The sequence below is a fragment of the Eretmochelys imbricata genome, chromosome 6 (genome assembly GCF_965152235.1).
Source record: "Eretmochelys imbricata isolate rEreImb1 chromosome 6, rEreImb1.hap1, whole genome shotgun sequence".
Taxonomy (NCBI): domain Eukaryota; kingdom Metazoa; phylum Chordata; order Testudines; family Cheloniidae; genus Eretmochelys; species Eretmochelys imbricata.
In genome coordinates this window covers 99,859,202-99,882,025 of record NC_135577.1, presented here as the reverse complement: position 1 = coordinate 99,882,025, position 22,824 = coordinate 99,859,202, and the positions used below count along the sequence as shown (strand labels likewise).

Here is a 22,824-nt window from a genome sequence, read left to right as displayed (position 1 = left end):
TTGTCACCATGATCAGTAAAGGAAATAAGTATGACATTGTACCTTGTTGTGCATTAAACTGTGAAATATATTTATGCCATCATATAGTTCTCCAATTGTTAATATTGTATCATACAAGTGATGTCAGCAGTGCACATGCTTATAGTATTTTAACATGAAGTTTCACAACTGCTACACAGTACTAAATCTCTGTGGTTGATATTGTTATGCACAGTTCTCCTTCAAGTGCTTGCTCATGTCCATTCCAGTGTAGGTGTGTGCTCGCCATGAGCACCGCTGCCGGAAAGTTTTTCCCTCAGTGGTAGCCATCGAATCAGCTCTTGTACCCCCAGGAGTCATGTGCTCATGGTACCAGTAGAAAGGGCCTTGCAGTGCCCTCAGTTCCTTCTTACTACCCATGACAGTCACTGGAACTACTTCGTCCTTGTGTTCGCAAATATTCCTCAGTGGACTTTGTTTCTAACTTATTGTGTATAGTTACCATTATTATAATTAAGTTTTAATTGTTAGAACAGTTAGTTAGGTTAATGAACCCCACGTTGCAGGGTTAGTCACCGCCCGGCACTGGGATATGCCTCAGTCTCTGGGGTTTAAGCCTTATGGTTCTTGCCACAAGCCTATGCCAGTGAGCGACCCCCATTCCAGCTGCATTAAGTGCCTGGGGGAAGCTCATGTGTGGGAGCGCTGCAATATCTGCAAGAACTTCATGCCCCGCACCAAAAAAGATGGGGACACAAGACTTAAGTTTATTCTCATGGAGGCAGGTCTCTGTCCTCCCTTGGAGCCAAGTCCCTCGGACTCAGCACCAAGTACTTCAGCTTCTGTCAGAAGTGTCCCAGCGACTATTAGGACTCAGCGCCGGTCTCCATCCCTGGCACCGAGAAGGGACATTGCTTCTGCCTCTCGGGAGCCTCGTCACCGTCTGTCATCTCCAGGGCCAAAGAAGACCGTGCCGGTCAAGGACTCTCAGCACTGCTCTTCATCACCGGTGTCAAAAAAGATGGACAGTGGTCAATCCCCGACCCCGAGGTCACAGAGAGACTCTAGTAGAGTGCAACCCGTGCCAGGCCAGTCTGAGATCTCTAGAGCCTGCCTGGTAGCATTGACTTCTGCCCTGGAACAGGCACCATTGAGTCTGGCACCGATGGACTCCCTGGAGAGACACTGGATGCCTGGTGATAACTTCAACACCGGAGGCATTTGTGGCTATGAGAGACTTGCTCTCTTTTCCGGTACCGCCATCCCTGCCAGTACAGGAGAAGTCAACGGTGGTACTGATAGGAAGATCTGCCACAGCACCGAGACTCCAAGTACCTTCAAACAGGAAACCGGCCATGATGGATTAGAACTGGTCTCCCCCTCCATTTCAGCACCATTCAGCACCAGCTGGGCACCAATCCATTGTGGTATCCGGGAATGGATTCTTTGGGGACAGACTCAGAGGCAGAGTCGTATGTCTCCCTCAGGAGTCGGCACCAAGTCTCCAGCCAGCAGTACCCGACAGTGGATGCAGGCCAGGCCTTTCTGTTTCTGGCATGGCCACCAGCGCAGAGGCCCTTCTGGAATCCCTAGGCATTTCCCCCACCACAGGGATCACATTTCAGGAGATCATACTCCATGACCTCAGAGTCTATAGAGCCTCCTTCACTATTGGAGCAGGATCCTACTCCTGGTACTGAGGTCGGTACCGAATATCAGGACCTGGTACCACAGGACCCGTCCGGTGCTGAGGGCAAGGAACAGGGCTCCTAGCTGGTACAGGCATCCTCCTCTTCCTCCCCAGATGAGGCAGTCCCAGGAACAGAGATAGCACCCTCCCAAGATGATTACAGGGCATATAAGGAACTCCTTAAAAGAATGGCCCAAAACTTGGGGATCCAGGTAGAGGAGATCAGGAAGTCCTCCACACCCTAGTGGACTTCCTAATGGCATCGGGCCCTTCAAGAATGGCATTGCCATTAAATGATACCATTATGGACCCTATCAAGCCCTTATGGCAAACGCCAGCATCCCTTCAGCTGATGGCAAAGAGATTAGAAAAGAAATATTTTGTCCGGGCCAAACTGTTTGAGTTTCTTTACACCCGTCCCTCACCGAGTTCTTTTTGGTGGTGTCAGTGGCCAATGAGTGGGAACGGCAGGGTCAACAGGGACCAACCCCAAGGCCAAGGATGCCAAGAAATTAGATCTCTTTGGCAGGAAGGTCTATTCAACCAGGGGACTCCAGCTCAGGATTGTGACTCAGCATGCACACTTGAGTTTAATCCCTGGGACTTTAATGACTTTAATCCCTGGGATATTGTGGCAAAGTTTAAAGAACAGATACCACAGAAGTCCAAGCATGAGTTTGCAGCCATAGTGGAGGAAGGCAAGTCGGTTGTGAGAGCATTCCTGTAGGCAGCCTTGGACATGGCAGACTTGTCAGCCCGGTCCATGGCCTCTGCAGTCGCTATCCACAGAAGCTCTTGCTTCAAGCCTCCAGCCTACCACATGAGGTGCAACAGACCTCACAAGACCTTCTGTTTGAGGGGATGTCACTCTTCTCCCAGCAGACAGATTTAAAGCTGCACAGCCTAAAGGACTCAAGGGCCACCCTAAAGTCCCTAGGAATGCATACACTGACTCCCTCAAGGAAGCAATACAAACCTCAGCCATCTGCTTGGTTCTTCCAGACTCCTGCCCAGCAGAACTACAGTAGGAGAATGAGTAGTGGTTTCAGGAGGAGACCTCCACCTCAATCCTTGTCTGTACCCATGTCTGACCCCCGCCCCCAACACTCGGTGGGGTCTATGCACGCCTTTTGATGTGATGCTTGGGGGCTTACCAGGCCAAAGCATGGATCCAGATTCCGCAGTTTTTGTGGACCATTTATCCCACTTCTACTGGGCGTGGGCCTGCATTACTTCGGACCACTGGGTTCTACACACGATAGCACTCAAATACACCCTCCTTCCCAACCTCCCTTCCTGTCCCTCTTCAGGGACCCTTCTCACAAGCTCCTTTTTATTCAAGAAGTGCAGTTGCTCCTAAGGTTGGGAGCTGTGGAGGAGCTTCCATGGGAGCTAAGGAGCCAGGGGTCCTACTCCAGTTATTTCCTAATCCTGAAGGCCAACAGCCGTCTCAGATTGATTCTAGACCAGCAGAAGCTCAAGAAGTTCATGAAGAGACTTAAATTCCTCATGGTCTCCTTGGCCTCTATCATCCCCTCCCTGGATCCAGGGGACTGGTAAGCCACCCTCGATTTGAAGGATTCTTATTTTCATATTGCAGTCTTTCAGGGACACAGAAGGTTCCTCAGATTCATCGTGAATCATGTGCACTACCAGTTTTCAGTGCTCCCATTCAGCCTGTCAGTGGTCCCTTGGGTGTTCACGAAGTGCATGGCAGTCATCGCGGCCTTCCTGGGGAAACAAGGGGTTCAGGTCTACCCTTACCTCGATGACTGACTGATCAAAGGTTGGACCAAGGCCCAGGTGGAGACAAATGTAAAGCTAATACAGTCAACTTTCCAGGACTTGGGCCTGTTAATGAACACCCAGAAGTCTATCCTTTCCCTAGTTTAAAGGATAGAATGTATTGGGGTGATCCTCGACTTGGTCCAAGCCAGAGCCTTCTTCCCAGAAGCCTGGTTCCAAGAACTAGGGGCACTCATGGAAAGCCTCCGGATTCACCCCATCACCAGGACAAAGTTCCTAAAGCTCCTGGGCCACATGGCATCATGCACCTATGTGTTGCAGCAAGTGAGACTACAGCTCAGATCTCTTCAGGCTTGGTTGGCATCGGCATATGAACCGGGTCAACGCCACTTGGACACGGTAGTCACACTTCCCCCATCAGTGATTGCTTCCTTTCTTCTCTGGCTGAACCCACTGGCAGTGTATACTGGAGTCCCATTCTTGAGACCCCATCTGTCAGTGTCTCTCATCACAGACAGTTTGGTGATGGGCTGGGGAGCTTACCCCTCAGAACTCAGGACTTCTGGTCTCCAGAGGAGTTCGTGTTACACATCAGTGTCAGGGAGCACAGTGCGGTTTGCCTAGCCTACCAGGCATTCCAAAACCACTTGGAGGGCAAGTGCATGTCGATCCTCACAGACAACATGACAGCTATGTTTTATATAAACAGGCTGGGTGGGGTGTGCTCCTCTCACTTGTGCCAGGAAGCCCACTTGTGGGAATTAAGCATAGCCCACTTGATCTATCTCGAGGCCTCCTATCTGCTGGGCTCACAGAATGAGCAGCAGCTCACCTCAGGAGATCCTTCTGCAGTCATCACAAGTAGTTCATCCATCCAGACATTGTGAAACACATCTTCCAGAAGTCGGGGACTCTCCACATCAACCTGTTCACGATGAGGCACAACAGGACGTGTCTTCAGTTCTGCTCCTTCCTCAGCCACCGCCCGAGGTCACTCGCAGACTCTTTTCTCCTTCCTTGGACGGACTATCTCTTCTGTGCGTTTCCTCCCATCCCTCTCATACACAAGGTATTGCTATAGATCAGAAGGGACAGGACACGCCTTATCCTGATAACCCGGGCTTGGCCACATTGGCACTGGTTCACCACCCTCCTGGACCTCTTGGTGGAAACGCCATTCCATCTGCCTTCATTTCCAGACCTGATTTCCCAGGACCATGGCCATCTACCTCATCCAAACGTCAAGTCCCTTCATCTCATGGCCTGGAAGCTCCATTAGTGAACCCCATAGAGCTAGCATGCTCAGGACAGCTCGTGAGTTGTTTTTAGGGAGCAGAAAACCCTCCACTAGAGCCACTTACCTGGCAAAGTGGAAAAGATTCTTGCTTTGGTCTGCACTGAAGGATATTTCTCCTACACAGTGAACATTGCCCTTCATTTTGGACTACTTTCTCTACTTGAAACAACAAGGCCTATCTGTGTCATCTATCAGGGTCCAACTAGTGGCAATCTTGGCTTTTCACCCATGGATGAATGGGTGTTCTGTTTTCTTGAACTCCATCTGTGATTATTTCCTCGAAGACCTGGAGAGATTATACCGCCTGGTACAATAGCTTCTCCCCCAGGACCTCAACCTGGTGTTGGCGTGGCTGACAGGACTCCCATTTGAACTGCTGGCAACGTGCTTTCTGCTCTGCCTATCCTGGAAGGTAGCATTCCTGGTGGCCATTACTAGAGACCTGCGTGGATACAAAAATTTTGTATCCGCATCCAATCTGCAAAAATTGTCTGCAGGTATCCATGGATTTGCAGGGCTCTACTAACAACTCCACAGGTCACCGTGCATGAGTGACACAGGGCTGTGCCAAGTCCCAACCCCTAAACACCTCCCACTTCTCCCCAGAGACCTCCTGCCCTGCCACCCATTCCACCCTCACCATACCTCCTTCCCCGCTCTGGGCAGGGAGGCTACAATCGTGGGCCTTCGTATGCAGCACCATCCTCCAGTGTGGGGCTCGGACACCCCTACGCAGCTGCGGTGGCTCTAACGCATGCAGGCCCAGCCAGAACAGACAGCGGCGACAACTACTCTCATCACATCGCTCATCATTGCTGCTCACTAGTTCAAAGTACAACCACACCTCTTTCAAAATGGTGCTTGGCTCACTCTCTTCTGGGAGTTGTAGTTTACTTTCTCCAGCCAAGCAAGCTGGTGACTACAACTTCCAGAATGCCCAGCGGGCTATTGCCACGTATCGCAGCCCACTGCTGTGATTGAGAGAGCCGACCTAGAGCCTGAGGACTGGGTGACAGCTGCTTCGTTTGGGTGACTGTGTGCTGCTGAGCCTTATGCAGATACAAAATTTGCATCCAAGCTGCGATCCGCAAAAATGGTCCACGGAAATAAAGCGGATATACTTGGATTTGCATGGGTCTAGCCATTATGTCTGCCAGAAGCATCTCAGAAATCCGAGCCCTTACATTGGAGCCACCTTATATGGTCTTCTTCAAGGACAAGGTTCAATTGCAGCCACATCCCACCTTCCTTCAAAAGGTGATCTCGCAATTCCACGGAAACCAGTATGTCTTCTTTCCAGCCTTCTGTCTGAAGCCACCTGCCAACAATGAGGAACAGAGACTCCTCTTGCTGGATGTCAGATGTGCACTAACCTTCTATTTAGAAAGGACTAAATCATTTCAAAAATCTACACAGTTTTTGGTGGCCATTGCAGACAGAATGAAAGGCCTTCCAGTCTCATCCCAGAGAATCTCATCATGGATCACTTCCTGTATCCACACATGCTATGACCTGGCAAAGGGGCCTGCTCCTCCTGCCCTAATCGCACATTCTACCAGGGCTCAAGCATCTTCGGTGGCATTTGTAGCTCAAGTTCCTATCCAGGAAAGCTGTAGAGCAGCAACATGATCATCAGTCTATACCTTTGCATCTCACTATGTCATCATCCAGCAGGGTAGAGACAACACGGGTTTTGGCCCAGATGTATTACAACAGCATGCCAGTGAACTCCAAACCCTCCACCTGCACAACTGCTTGGGAATCACCTACATTGGAATGGACATGAGCAAGCACTCAAAAAAGAAAAAATGGTTACTAACCTTCCGTAACTGTTGTTCTTCAAGATACATTGCTCGTGTCCATTCCAAACCCTGCCCCCGCCTGCCCGTCTGTCAGAGTTAGACAGCAAGAAGGAATTGAGGTGGTGGCAGGGCCCTTTTTTACCAGTATCATGAGCATGCGATTCCAGGGAGCACCAGAGCTGACCCGACAGATACCACTTAGGTAAAAGCTTTCCAGCGGTGGTGCTCAGGGCAAGCACACATACACTGGAATGGACATGAGCAACATATCTCAAAGAGCAACAGTTATGGAAGGTTAGTAACCAGGTTTTTTTATATTTAATTCGAACATTTGGCTTTTTCCTTCCTTACTAAAATCAATAGTTGGTGAAAGATTCTTGAACACTAATGCAATAAATTATTGAAAAAGATATATTAGAATTGGAAAAGGTACAGAGAAGGGCAACAAAAATGATTAGGCATATGGAACAGCTTCCATATGAGAGATTTTAAAAAGACTGGGACAGTTCAGCTTAGAAAAGATATGACTAAGGGGAGATATGATAGAGGTGTATAAAATCATGAATGGTGTGGAGAAAGTGAATAGGAAAGTGTTATTTACCTCTTCACATAACATAAGAACCAGGGCTCACCCAGTTCTTGTTTCATGTTTAAAACAAACATGAGGAAGTACTTCTTCATACAATGCACAGTCAACCTGTGGAATCATTGCTAGGGGATATTGTGAAGGTCAAAAGTATAACTGGATTAGATAAGTTCCTGGAGAATGGGTCCATCAATGGCAATTAGCCAAGATGGTTAGGTACTCAGCCTCATGCTCCAGATGTCCCTAAACTGCTGGCTGCCAGAAGCTGGCACTGGACAGCAAGGGATGGGTCACTTGATAATTGCCCTGTTCTGTTTCATTCCATCTGAAGCACTAGCACTGGCCGCTGTCAGAAGACAGGATACTGGGTTAGATGGACCATTGCTCTGAGCCAGTATTGTCATTCCTATGTTCTTATTGTAAATTGCAGTGATTTTGCTCCTCGTTTTCTTAACCAGAGTCCCACTGGAAGTGCAGATCTGGTTTATATTTCACCAAGTTTCTGGATGATTGAGGAATTTGTCAAATTATGTAATACAGAATAAATGTAAAACTGTTTTAAAGCATATGCTTTTAAAAGGTTAAGGATATAGCAGTGGACAAAAATGTCTTTTATTAGCAGCTCATTTTAATTTTATTTAGAAGAGTTGATTAAACTTTTGTCTCTTTTTTTCGTATTTAGGGAAAGTTTGGAAAATTTAAGAAGTATGTGGCCCATAGTACGCATGTAACAAATGTTCGTTGGACTCATGAGGACAGTTTGTTGGTCACTGTTGGTGGGGCAGACACATCTCTAATGCTGTGGACCTATGAGATGGAGGGACATCGGGAGAGCAGGCAGTGTGATAGTGAAGAATCTGATCTAGATTCTGAGGAAGATGGAGGTCAGTAATATTCTTAAGAAATACTAGTCTAAGAGAGCAATTCTTGTTTCTTTTAGAAAAACTGCCAATTTAGAAATTAAAATATTTACATAACTATTTTTACCCAAAGACCCCAAATTACTTTAGAGACATTAATTAAACTTTATAGCATCCTGTGTGAGGTACAGACCAATAAATATAGTCATGGGGAAACTGATAGATTAAGTGATTTTCCCAAGACCACCAAACTATTCAGTGTCTGAGTCTGTGGAACAGAACCCAAGAATTTGCTCTAGCCACAACACAGCACTGGAAATTGCATAGATAGATTTGGTGTACCAGCAGAATCTAACTGCCAGAAACCGATATAAATGTTAAAATCAATACATAATTATATTAAAGAAGTCAGCAAAATAAAGTTCATGTTTAAACACCATTTATTTTAAAAATTGTGAAGAAAAGGATTTGTATATCTGTTGAAATCTACATCATGAATGAATCTGCTTGTCTTGAGGTTTTGTAAAAAGCCCTTGTCTGTTGTATCTAAGTGTACTAGCCTGAAATATGCTCATGTTAGTATTATGGGCCACCTTATCATACAATTCTAAAATGAATAGGAGTAACAACATTTAATCACATTTTATAGAACTAAACATCAGTTCTTTCTGCAATACGGAATGTGTGGGTTATAAAGGGTTCCTATTCAAATCATAGCTCAGGAGTTCGTTCTCGGGCAGGGGTGCTCAAGATTTTCTCAAGGTTGTCAGTACCTCCTCTGTGCTCCCAAATGAGTTTTGCTTGCCTCTGTTGCATTCAAGAGAATGAATCACAATTTTCAGATACTTCTAAACTATCCCTGCCAGATTTGGCTTTTTTATCCCTAAATGTTAGATTCTTCTGAAGGCAATTTAACTTTGTTGGCATTGGAATAAATCAGATCACACCAAATAGGCATTTTAAAACATTAATTGGGGAGGATTCTCCTGAACTCCTCCCCTGCTTCTTAAACAGGTCTTAGTTTCTGTGTTGCAAATCTGTCACCATCTTGTAGGCTGCTCAGAAGACTTTGGCTATTTTGCAGCTGTCTACATATATACAGAGAAAAAACACAGCTAGAGCCTAAGCATTTCGATCAGACTCAGCAAGTTTGGAGGTGAGAGAGACACTATTTTGGTTGCAGTTAATATGTGTTTGATAGGCAGCTGGAATTTTGGAATCAGATCGTAGGGAACCCCAGCCTCAAGAATTTGGAGAACAATTTGTATAGCAAACTATTATGTTTGCTCCAATCCAAAAAAGTAATTAATCTTGGCATCATTATTTTATTTCTAAAGTTGATCATAGAGGCTCTAGGCACTGAACCAACAGTTAAAATACATGCACAAAACAGCACAAAACGTAAACAATATAATATTAAAATGTCAAAAAGGTATAATTTTAAACATAACCTTTGCCAATGTGACACATACGTCAACAACTAAACTACTATTCTATGGGACCTGTGATTTTTAAAATGTGTGACAAGTCTTGTTCTGATAACACCAAAGAATTCTGAGGGGTGTCTGTGGATGTGTGTAAAATGAGACTTCATAAAAAATCTGGGTCCAATTCACTTAAATTGACATTTCACTTTAGTAAGTTGTACAGGCACTGGCCCACCACTTTTTATTTTTCTGTTATTTTTCTTGTGAGACAGATATCTAAACTAACTATAGTACAGTGGTCCCCAAACTTTTTACCTCTCGCCCCCCCTTACTCCTATCCACATCCTTTCCCCACCCCCGGGAGCCAGGGCTGGGAGCGGGGCCATGGCTCCGGAAGGTGGGGACACAGATATAGGGAAGGGGGTGGGGCCAGGAGCAAAGCTGGGTGGTGCTCCCTCCCCCTTCCCTCCTGTGGAAGCTGGCCCGGGCCCCAGCCACTCCCCCCAAACATTCCTCCGCGCCCCCCCACAGGGGCACACCCAACAGTTTGGGGAGCTCTGCCATATTGTCATCTTGAAAATGCTTGAGACTACAGTTACAAAGAAACTACAGCAAAGAGCAATCATTCAGACTATAAGTGCAAGAGAAAAATTCAGACATTTCCGATATCTCTCTGCCTGCCTAAGAAATCATGATGTTACAAGGACTTTCTTTATACACTACAGTGCTAATAAACAATGGTCACATAAACACCACCCTATACCGGAAACCTACTGACCGCTATTCCTACCTGCATGCCTCCAGCTTTCACCCTGACCACACCACACGATCCATCGTCTACAGCCAAGCTCTGCGATACAACCGCATTTGCTCCAACCCCTCAGACAGAGACAAACACCTACAAGATCTCTGTCAAGCTTTCTTACAACTACAATACCCACCTGCGGAAGTAAAGAAACAGATTGATAGAGCCAGAAGAGTTCCCAGAAGTTACCTACTACAGGACAGGCCTAACAAAGAAAATAACAGAACTCCACTAGGCGTCACCTTCAGCCCCCAACTAAAACCCCTCCAACGCATTATTAAGGATCTACAACCTATCCTAAAGGATGACCCAACACTCTCAGAAATCTTGGGAGACAGGCCAGTCCTTGCCTACAGACAGCCCCGCAACCTGAAGCAAATACTCACCAACAACCACATACCACACAACAGAACCACTAACCCAGGAACTTATCCTTGCAACAAAGCCCGTTGCCAATTGTGCCCACATATCTATTCAGGGGACACCATCACAGGGCCTAATAACATCAGCCACACTATCAGAGGCTCGTTCACCTGCACATCCACCAATGTGATTTATGCCATCATGTGCCAGCAATGCCCCTCTGCCATGTACATTGGTCAAACTGGACAGTCTCTACGTAAAAGAATAAATGGACACAAATCAGATGTCAAGAATTATAACATTCATAAACCAGTCGGAGAACACTTCAATCTCTCTGGTCACGCAATCACATACATGAAGGTCGCTATCTTAAAACAAAGAAACTTCAAATCCAGACTCCAGCGAGAAACTGCTGAATTGGAATTCATTTGCAAATTGGATACTATTAATTTAGGCTTAAATAGAGACTGGGAGTGGCTAAGTCATTATGCAAGGTAGCCTATTTCCTCTTGTTTTTTCCTACCCCCCTCCCCCAGATGTTCTGGCTTAACTTGGTTTTAAACTTGGAGAGTGGTCAGTTTGGATGAGCTATTACCAGCAGGAGAGTGAGTCTGTGTGTGTATGGGGGTGGGTTTTTGGAGGGGGGTGAGGGAGTGAGAGAACCTGGATTTGTGCAGGAAATGGCCTAACTTCATTATCATGCACATTGTGTAAAGAGTTGTCACTTTGGATGGGCTATCACCAGCAGGAGAGTGAATTTGTGTGGGGGGGTGGAGGGTGAGAAAACCTGGATTTGTGCTGGAAATGGCCTAACCTGTTGCTCACTTTAGATAAGCTATTACCAGCAGGACAGTGGGGTGGGAGGAGGTATTGTTTCATATTCTCTGTGTATATATAAAGTCTGCTGCAGTTTCCACGGTATGCATCTGATGAAGTGAGCTGTAGCTCACGAAAGCTCATGCTCAAATAAATTGGTTAGTCTCTAAGGTGCCACAAGGACTCCTTTTCTTTTTGCGAATACAGACTAACACGGCTGTTACTCTGAAACCTTTCTTTATAGCAGTTCATACAGCTGCTAACTAAGCCATAGGGATAATCTTCCCAGTCAAGCTTCTCCCATGACATGCCCTTTATTTGAACTTGATATCAAGTTGACCATACGTTTACAAGTTTAAGGGAATAGCTGTTCAAAAACATTTAAAAAGGCAGCATAGAAATAACTATACATAATCTAAGTAATTTAGTTTTACATCTTTATTTGCTGCGTGAGTAGCAGACAATTGCAGGTTTGGCATGGAAGACCCCATGGCAGGTTGCCCATTGCTGCCCTATGGTGATAGAAATTACTGCCCTTTGAAATCCTTCTATGTTCCAGGATATTAGAGAGACAAGAAGAGCTCTGTGTAAGCTCAAAATCTTGTCTCTCTCACCAACAGAAGTTGGTCCAATAAATGATATTACCTCAACCACCTTGTCTGTCTAAGAAGGTGGTATTTAATTACTTGTATATTGTATTACTTTTTATTTGATTTCCCAGTGCTCCTGCAGAAGGGATGCTACAGAAATAAAATAATTATTTATTATTTTTCACTTCCTACACTCTTAGTCCTGTTTACTATATTGATTTTATTAGGTTATGACAGTGATGTGACACGAGAGAATGAAATTAATTACACCATCAAAGCCTTATCAACAAACATCAGACCAATGTTTGGAATTAAGCCTCATCTGCAACAAAAGGAGCCATCACTAGATGAAAGGTAATTTCTAAACTGGAGTTATATGTAGCTAAAAAAGTAGCATTTATAATAAAACATAATTACATTGATGCATTAAATGCATAGAGAGCTAACACATTTTAAATCAGTACTGCTTTTGAAACATTTTTGATTACCAGACAATTATTTACATCTAGATCGTGCCTCCATTTTTATAAATGGAGGGAATTAAAAAAATGCATAAATGACCTGTGTAAATGATAACATTTGAATAATTTCTTGGATAATATGTTCATTTGTCTGTGTTTTGTTAATATCATGTCCTGTTTTGAACCCTATAAAATACTTATTATAGGCAAAAAGTGGTAGTGATACCTATTGTTATGGGTGTATGCCATATTAGTCTCTAGTGGTTGGTCCAGCTAGAGGATAACAGCTGCAACTACTATCAATTACTCCCTGAATGAAAGTGGTAATGGTCTGGAGTCGGACTATGGATCTAAACGTCCCAACCTAGCTGATGATATGTATGTGTGGAGAGTTGGGGGTTAGAAGAATCCACATGATGGATTTTTTTTTTTTTCAGTTTGCTTTTTTAAACACTTAGGAACTTACATACAGAAAAACTATACTTAATATACATAAAAGTTGAATTCAAGCACTCAGAAATAAGGATATGCCATAATTAAGATTATCCATGCAAACTTAATTTGGATCCCTTGTCAAAAGTACAAATGCAATAAGTTTTACAGCATTGTAAGCAAAGTCCAGCCCCCAATGAAGTCAGTGTAAAGATTCTCGTGACTTCAATGGACATTGGATCAAGGCCTAAAAGGTTAGGACCAAAACCTTCTAATTAGGGAGGCTGGAGGAGTAATGGAGACAGAATTTGATCCACTGCATTCATTTTTTATTTTTTAGCCCAGATTTCTGCTATAATATTACTGCAATTCTGTTCTGTTCAAAAATTTTAAAAAATCTGCTTAAATATATACTAATTTTTATTTTCTCTTTCTTCATTTTCTCCTTTTTGCTTCCTGTGAAGGCAAGGGGTAGTAAGGTAAGTTTGTTATCTTTATAATAATCCAGGATAAAGCGTTCTTATTACAAAACTTTGAAAAGTAGAGTTGTACATTGATACAGCAATGAATGCTTAAAATAAGGTGCATTATGCAATATACTGTTTATTAAAATGCAGATTGTTACTGGGCAGCGAAGGGATTAGAGGACAAATAAAGAGCTAGATACACAGTGTGAGTAGCTAGGCTGGGCATGAGGTAGAAAAGCATGGAGTCAGGAGGACACGTCTTCCCTCTTCCTCCTGGTTGAACAGTTCTGAGGTTACTTCAGTCCAATGGCTGAAGTGTAACCTCCATGGTCCTTTCATGCAAACCTCTGTGAGCGAGAGAGATGTAGAATCCATGCTGTATTTATGTATTCTGGCCACACGCAACCCATGTCTGACCGCTCCCACCCTTTGAGTGAAACCGGGATCCACACTGCACATGAGGAGGTTGAACCCCTTGCATGCCTACCTGGCCCCCACTTGCACAGTGGAAGCATAGCTTCCATGGCTAAGGGCTCCTCTGCCATATTGCAGGAGAGAGCTGCATTGTCTCTTAGTACACTATTCCCATTAACACTATTTTGTTCTTGTTGCTGAGTATTCTTATGAAGGGAAAGCCAGTATTTCTCACTGAACTCCAGAACATATCAGAAAGAAAGCAGACCATAACTGCTCATTGCTGTGATAGTGCTCAGAAAGTATATAGTATACATCCCGATTCAGGGGTTTACAGTGCAGTCTTTTTGCATAAGGAGTTAATGAAGATTGTTCCTTTGACATTTTCCATTTGTTCACTTACATTTCAGTTGACTATATAATATACATCAAACAACGGGGTCTGTGCTATGAGTAAACTTGATACATTTGCCTAAGTATTACAAAAAAGTTTAAAATATCACCTGTAAAAATATTTCTTGTTTTTACACCATCTTTGACTAAATATACTCATAGGACCGCAGAGATGTACTGAAGTAAAGTTGTGCTTCTGAGGGGAGGATGTCCCCCATTTAATATGTAGATATTTCAAAACTTGTGTGTAAACAAGACATTATATTTTAGAAGTTATCTTAACCTTTTTAATACATAGGGCAGCAAGATTAAAATTTTATATAGGATAGAGAGAAATGAATATTGCCTGGTAATGGAGGTATAAGACTATGTACATCTGTGATGTAGGTATTATGACATCAAGTGCAATAGTCAAGATGTTTGTGATGGTAACTATGCCTGCATTTTCTTTGTGGTCTTATGCATCATTTTTCCTATGTTGTGCTCCTTAAATTTAGTAGATATAAGTAATATAATTTTGTTTTACCTGCATAATTAATAATGTTTTGGCTTAACCGTTTTATTTCACCTTTGGGGAACAGTTCCTCTGTTTTCCCCTACAGGGTAAACAGGATTTTTGCAACTTTGTGGTGACTTTTCTACTGCTTGTGCTGACAGTCTTGTATAGGCATTTAATATTGAAAGGAAGATGATTCTACAGATGTTTTTGAAGCTTTCAGTATTTGGGACTATTTGTTCCCCTGCAGTGCAAGGGAACAAAAGGACAAAAACTAGAAAGAAAAGGGGTTTAAAGGCGTATGGAAGAGGTGGCTGGCCACATGCTATGCTCCAACCTCATGGCATAATTGCCTACAGTCCTGCTGTATAACTCCCATTGCAGAAGAGCAAGACAGGGAAAAAGTTGAATGGTCTGGTGGAACAGCTGCTTTATATGGCTTGTCTCTCAATGGAAATGGGTCCAGAAAAATTGGAAGGCGCAGCTGCTCTGAGCAGCATTAACTCATGCTATCAACTGACCCCCAGAAAGACGTTACTGGCCACTCATGCCAATATCAGGCAGGGGAGACAATGGCAACACAAGAACTGTACCATCTATTCTTTTGTTCTGGGATGGGAAGGAAAAATGTGGCGCCAAGAGCCACAAATGCATCTGGCTTGGAACCTTTGGGGTCTTTGCTATTAATTCCTGTGTGTCTTTGGCTTTGGCTTTGTGTAACTTTGGGTACCACCCCTTACCTCCTTCACAATGTTACTTATGCAACAGCATGACAAGGAAATGTGAATTTTGGTTTTCCAAGAGTTGATAAACTTATAAGGTAAGTATTCTCTTACTATGCAGTTTTATATAAGGAAAGCATGTGACCCTTCATTTTCACTGGAAACTCCTTATTTGGATATAATAGATGCCCAAGTAGGCATTTCCAATGAAAAGGCAGTTTTGAAATATTCAAAAATGGAAGTGGAGAATTTCTTATTTCTTAGTCCTGAATTCAAAGTAACAAACTCCCTATTACTTGAATAGTGATATGAGATAAAAATGATCATACAGTTGAGTAAAGTTCATTTACATACTATCAGCCTATAAAGTCTGAAATCTTAAGGGCGTTCCCAGGTCCTGTTGAAAGTTGGTGGAAGTTGTGTGATTAACTCCTTTTGATCTCTTTGACTGTGTCAGCCTAAAGTGCTCTGAAGGTTGATATTAAAAGTAGAAATGGACCAAAACCTTACATTTCTGACCTGAAGATTTTTTACAGAATATGTGGGTGTTAGAACTTGGGTTTAGTTCAGCCTATACAGAGTTAGAGGTCAGTTGCAAAATGTGAATACAGATCTGAATTTCCAGAACATTTAGGGAGAAATTGGATGCAGGGTTTTGGTTTAGACCCATTTCTAATCAAGTCATGTTATTCTCTTGTGAAACAGAGTGTTTTCACATAGCTATGACTTATAGTCTGTATTGGTATGTTTATTGTATCCATTATTTAGAATGATAAAATGTTATGGCCTGTAAGGCAACACTCACATGTGACATTTAAATGATTTATGTCTTCTAAGGTGGGTGCATTATTTACCTATTTTTTCTGTGTGGCATTTTTATATATTTGATGGATCACAAAAGATTGGGAAACCATTTTTAATTAAAAACCTTTTCTAAATGTTTCTCTCTTTTCATCTGCATTGTTGGGGTTTTTTTTGTAATATTTGACTGGACATGTTTTCGTAAGAGAGAAAGTTTGGGATTTTAGGAAGGTTATAGAACAGCTCATCATAAGAATGGAAGTGTGAAATCAAGGGAGAATTGCCCAGTTTGTATAATGCAATGAGCAGTATGCACGAATCATACTGGTTAAAGTGCTATAAAAAAGCAGTGTTATTTTCTTGAAACTTAAGGCCAAAAATTTCAAAAGTGATTAGTGATTTTGGGTGCCTCCATTTTTGGATGCCCAAACTGAGATCCCTTTAAGGGGCCTGATTTTCAGAAAGTATTGAGCATTTATCCACCTGAAAATTAGGCCCCTTTAAGGTGTCTCAAGTTGGACATCCAAAATCATTAGCCATTTTTGAAAATTGTGGCCAATGTGTATTTCTCTGTAGTGACTCTTTAAGAGTGGCTTCCTTAGGTTCCGTGATTGTCTCTCAGTTTACAAGTAAAAAGGTACCAGACAACCCTGAAAATTCAACATGAAATATGCAAGTCAAGTAGAGGTTTTTTTTTTCCTGAGTCATGTGTCGTCCCCAGTAATAAATATTTTTCTACAAGGTGGCCTATTGTTGAAGGCATTACCCGACCCCACTAAGAACTGTGAATCTTCCGGAAAAGTAGTGTTTGTTAGGACTGTATCAGCACTCCCACATAGCTCAGAATGTTAGGAGCTGAGGTTGTAAGAGAAGTGTGGTCCTCAGTAACTTCAGTTCCTTCCTGTCCAACTATTGACGCTGGGGCCAGCCTCTATTATCAAGCTTCAGACTGGCAAACACTGTGGGACCAGTTCTGAGGTTGATCAGATGATGTGGTCAGCACCATTGTCTGTGTCTGATGGTGGGGTATCCTTAGTGCTAGGGATTTAGATGATCTCTCCTCTCAGCCATGAACTGCATACTGCTATTTGTGAGAGTTCCTCACTGTGTCTCAGCACTGGGGAAATCTCCAGCTAAGCCATCTCCTGTGAGTGCTGAATTTTCCTCCCAGTACTGGGCCCCATGTTTAGTGAAGTCTGTTTACCCTCCTCCTGCTGTCAAGCAAAAGAGCAAACAGAAGCTGATCCCAGATGGGATCTGCACCAGGGAACTTAGTTCCATTGCAGAGGAAAAAGAAACATTGCTATGGATATAGAGGGTACATCAATCATTGAAGGTCTGGTTTCTGAAGATACTTCTGATTTTTCATGGATGGCAATTCCCAGGATTCTGTCTGATTGTCCCTACTTTGGAGACAGTGTAGTCTCCCAGTGATGATGCCCCTTTTGTCTGTCTTTAATTAGGTATTTATGCTATTGTGGTGAAGGGCATATGTGATCACCTCACAAACATTAATTCTTCTTCAAGCGCTTGCTCATGTCGATTGCATTGTAGATGTGCATGCACCCACATGTGTGGTCATCAGAGATTTTTGCCTTAGCAGTATCCATAATGCTTGCCGTGGCGCCCCCTTGAGTGCCACGCTCATGCGCTTGGATATCAGGCACTGCTGTTCCTACTCCATTTCAGTTCCTTCTTTCCGCCCATATGGTGTTCAGTCAGAGCACCTTTCCTTGCTTGGCAGTTTTGTCATCTTGGACTTTGTGCCTTAAGGCCTTGTATATAGTTATTCTTAGTAGTTAGTGTTAAGTACCTGTTAATAGCTTAGTTGTTAGTAGTAAAGGTCCCAGCAGGGACTTTGCCCCCTGTAGGACATGGCCCGATCTCTGGGTTTCAAGCCCTGCACAGACTGTAACAGGCCTATGGCTGGTTTCAGAGTAACAGCCGTGTTAGTCTGTATTCGCAAAAAGAAAAGGAGTACTTGTGGCACCTTAGAGACTAACCAATTTATTTGAGCATGAGCTTTCGTGAGCTACAGCTCACTTCATCGGATGGCTGTTAGTAACCCTCATGACAGTTGTCTCAAGTGCTTGTGGGAGGCACACATCAAAGACAAGTGCCGTATCTGTAAGAACTTTTGGCCCTGCGCGCAGAAAGAGTGGGATATTCAACTCCGGGCTCTCCTTATGGAGTCTGCCCTCTGTCTGGCAGCCGACCACCTTGGCATTGGTGAAGAGTGCACCCCAGCATCAGGCTCCACCCAGCACCACTCCCTAAAACTGGTACCAAAAAAAAAGATGCGAAAACACGGCTCCCCAGTGCTGGTGAGGAAAAACCAGGTGGCAGTGGGCAAAAGAACTGCCTTGGGCTGTCCGCTTATCCCGGATCCCCATAGTCGGCCTTCACCAGTTGGGGCCGTTAGCCCAGTAAAAGGCCCTCCTCCAACTGCTGCGAGCAGTACTGGACTGTCTTCCTTGCCAGCACCGACTCCAACACATGCGCCCCAGGCTTCGAAGGAACACAGGCCTCTGCCAGTGCTGCTAGCACAGCAGGTGCCACAAGCTTCAGCAAAAGCTCCCCAAGAAGGCAAGCCAGCTGAAAAGGCTTCCCAGGGAGCAGTGGAGCACCACAGATCCCCTGAAATGATGACATGCTCTCCACCTCCGTGCTGATGGACGCTTGAGCCTCCATCCAGGTCAGCAGATACGCGCCATCAGTTGCCGGCATCACGGTCATGATCACCATCGTCCTGATGCGGTTCGCTGAGTGGCAGGCGCCAGTCCCCCTTCTACCAGCACTGACCACCGTCCGGCAGATCATTGTCTTGTTGCTGATCCCGATCACTGATGCTTCCTGCCTCTGGTCCCCCGGCACTGACCCTGGTCTCCACGCAGTAGGTACCAGTCCCTCCATGCAGGGCACTGGTCACGGTTATTGGTAGTCTCAAGGCAGACCTCAGGCATCTACAGCCAATCCGTGGTCTCCGGAAGGGGGTTCCTCTGGAACCGAGGGTTGCTTCAGCCCATCGCCTAGATCCCGGCAGCAAGAATGGGCTACTGAGCCAGCACTGATGGTGCCGGGACAGTGGCAGCCGGGTGAATTGCCCATGCATTAGCCTTGTTGGCATGCGTGGGGAGTTCCAGTTATGGCTATGCCCCCTTCGTCAGCTGCTGCTTCAGAGCACTGAGCCTGGTACCGGAGACATGCCCGGAAGCCAAGACTCAAGAGGCTGTGCCCTCCCCTAAGCCACCCTCCCTGGCAGAAGAGGAGGACCAGAGCCCCGCTCAGGTGGGAGAATCATCATCTTCATCCCCGGGCGAGGTGGTTGCAGGACCCTCCACAGCCAGCCTGCCTGACGATTTTAAGGACCACCAGGCCTTGCTCTGGTGGGTGGCCGAGAACTTGGGCCTCGAGGTGGAGGAGATGGCCGAGCAGACAGGCACTTTATTCAGTGTCCTGTTGGCTTCTATCCCAACCCGTGTTGCACTACCGGTGCATGACGGGGTTCTCAAAATTGCCAAGGCCATCTGGCAAACATTCTTCTCCATCCCTCCCACCTCAAAATGGGATGAAAAGAAGTACTTTGTCCCAGCCAAAAGTTTTGAATATCTCTTACCCACCCTCCCCCTGGCTCGCTGATGGTCTCAGCAGCCAATGAAAAAGAGAAGCAGGGGCACTGCGGTTCAACCCCAAACAACAAAGAGGCCAAACGACTGGACTTATTTGGAAGAAAAATTTATTCTACCACCAGTTTACAGTTTCGGGTGGCGAAAAATCAGGCCCACTTGGGCCGTTATACCTTTAACTTATGGGACTCCCTCCATAAGTTCAAAGAGTCCCTTCCTTGGCCAGTGGCTCAAGAGTTTGACGCTCTAGTGTAGGAGGGTACCACAATGGCCCAGTGTGCACTCCCAATGGCCTGGGATGCAGTAGACTCGAAAGCCAGGGTGGTAGCGTCCACGGTGGTGATGAGACGTAGCTCCTGGCTTCAAACAGCTGGACTTTCACAAGAGATGCAGGCCTCCATATCAATGTGAGGGAGCTCAGGGCAGTCCACCTGGCCTGCCAGGCATTCTTGCCGCATGTGAGATGCAACGTGGTGCAGGTCCTTATGGGTAATACAGCCGTGATGTATTACATAAACAGGCAGGGAGGTGCCAAATCCTCGACCCTTTGTCAGGAGACACCCAGCCTTTGGGACTTTTGTGTGCGGTATGCCATTCATCTGGTCGCGGCCCACCTACTGGGCTCCAGGAACGTCCTGGCAGATTGCCTCAGCAGGACCTTCTCGTCTCACCATGAATGGTTTCTCCATCTAGAGGTGGTTGACATAATCTTCCAAAGGTGGGAAACTCCCCAGGTGGATCTGTTTGCATCTAGACAGAACAGGAAGTTCCACGAATTCTGTTCCATCCAAGGTCTGGACAGAGGTTTCCTTTCGGACGCCTTCCTCATCCCTTTGTTGGGGGCGCTCATGTATGCCTTTCCATCGGTGCCATTAATCCACAGGGTCCTAGTGAAAGTCAAGCAGGACGGAGCAAGAATTATCCTTATGGCCCCCGCATGGCCCCATCAGCACTGGTTCGGCATGCTGTTGGACCTTTTGGCAGCTGCCCCTCTTCCCCTGCCTCTTCACCTGGACCTGCTGTCGCAGAACCCACAGCAACCTGCTGTATCTGAACCTGGTGGCACTGCATCTGATGGCTTGGCTCCTGCGTGACTGAGCACGGAAGAACAGGCGTGCTCGGCCCATGTTCAGCAGGTTTGCTGGGCAGCAGAAAACCCTCAACCAGGACAGCCTACCTAGCAAAGTGAAGATGGTTCGCATTCTGGGCTTTGGAGGGGTACCTTCAGACCAAGCAGGCCTCTCTGCAGGATGTCTTGGACTACTTGCTGCATCTCAAGCTTCAAGGGTTGTCCCTCTCTTCCATCAAGGTCCACCTGGCAGCCATCTCAGTGTTGTATTCCATGCTCCAGGGCAGGTCTCTCTTTACCCATCTTATGACAGCGAGATTTTTAAAGAGTCTGGAGCGCCTCTAGCCACACATCCAGGATCCTGTCCCTTCCTGGGATTTGAACCTCCTGCTTCCAGGCTCATGGGATCCCCCTTTGAGCCTTTGGCTATCTGCTCCCTCCTGCTGCTCTCCTGGAAGGTTTCCTTCCTGGTCGCTATAACCTTGGCCTTGCAGGGTGTCTGAGATTAGGGCACTCACCTTGGATCCGCCCTATACGGTCTTCTTCAGGGACAAGGTCCAGCTGCACCTGCACCCGACGTTTCTTCTCAAGGTCGTCTCCCAGTTTCATATTGAACAGGACATATGCTTACCAGTCTTCTGTCCGAAGCCTCATGCATCAGATGAGGAGTGCAGACTTCATACTTTGGACGTCAGGAGAAAGCTGGCATTCTACATAGATAGAACCAAGCCATTCCGCAAATGGACACAGTTGTTTGTGGCAGTGGCAGACAGGATGAAAGGTTGCCCAGTGTCTGCTCAGCGAATCTCATCCTGGATCATTGCCTGCATTCGCTACTGCTGTGAGCTGATGAAAGACCTCTTCTCCCAAGTCCCCACCTCTTCCCATCCAGTTCTGCCTCCTCCTCTGAGCATGCCGTGCCCTGTCCCACTCCTCCCCCTTCCTCCTAGAGTTTCCTGCATGCCACGAAGCAGCTGATTGAGGTGGGCAGGAGGGGTTGGGAGGGAGGGGGAGGAGTTGATCGGCAGGGCTGCCGGTGGGCGGGGGGGAGAGGGTAAGCTGGCTGCCAGTGGGTGCTAAGTACCTACTAATTTTTTTTTTCATGTGTGCTCCACAGTATACCTCCCTGATGCAGTCATCAAGACCCTTCATCTTTGACTATCTCCTACACTTAAAGCAGCAGGGCCTGTCAGTATCATCAATAAAAGTTCACCTGGCTGCCATTTTGGCTTTCCATCCAGGAGTGACAGACCAATCAGTCTTTGCTGACCTGATGGTTGCGGGTTTTCTTAAAGGACTTGACAGGTTATACGCTCAAGTTCAGCAACCGATCCCTGCTTGGGACCTTAATCTGGTTCTTTCAAGGCTAATGGAGGCCTCCTTCGAGTCCCTAGCAACATGCTTATTACTCTGTCACGGAAGGTGGCATTTCTGATGGCAATAATCTCAGCTAGGAAGGTGTCTGAGCTCAAGGCCCTAACATCCGAACTCCCGTATACCATCTTTTATAAGGGTAAGGTGAAGCTTTGGCCTCACTCAGCCTTTCTTCCAAAGGTTGTCTCTGTTTCATGGCAATCAGGATATTTTTCTCCCAGTCTTCTACCCTAAGCCACACGCTAACAGTTGGAAGCAAAGACTCCACTCCGTGGACATTTGCGGGGCACTGATTTTATATCAAATGGATGAAGCCATTTCAAAAATCAAACCAGCTGTTTGTCACAGTAGCAGACAGGGTGAAGGGCCCCCCCAGTGTCTTCCCAAAGTATCTCATTGTGGACCTCATCCCATATCTGGGCATGTTATGATTTAGCAAAGATACCTGCCCCTGCACTGGAGTTACACTCTACAACAGCACAGGCCTCCTCAATGACATTTCTGGCCCAGGTCCTGATCCAGGAGACATGCGGGGTGGTGAGATGATCATCAGTCCCCACCTTTACTTCTCACTTTGCCATTACCCAGCATGCCAGGGATGATTCAGC

At 45.6% G+C, this 22,824-nt stretch overlaps 1 protein-coding gene across 3 annotated transcripts in view; it reads left to right on the top strand.

Moving 5' to 3' along the window:
* The window catches only part of EML5 (EMAP like 5), a 284,671-nt gene that overhangs the window by 208,007 nt on the left and 53,840 nt on the right, over positions 1-22,824 (top strand). For 2 of the 3 annotated variants that reach the window (XM_077819240.1, XM_077819241.1), the window contains exons 26-28: positions 7,783-7,984; positions 12,189-12,315; positions 13,319-13,333. In XM_077819240.1, coding sequence (XP_077675366.1) covers positions 7,783-7,984; positions 12,189-12,315; positions 13,319-13,333 — 344 coding nt within the window. The remainder of the gene's footprint in view (positions 1-7,782; positions 7,985-12,188; positions 12,316-13,318; positions 13,334-22,824) is intronic. The other variant, XM_077819239.1, reaches the window with a different exon arrangement.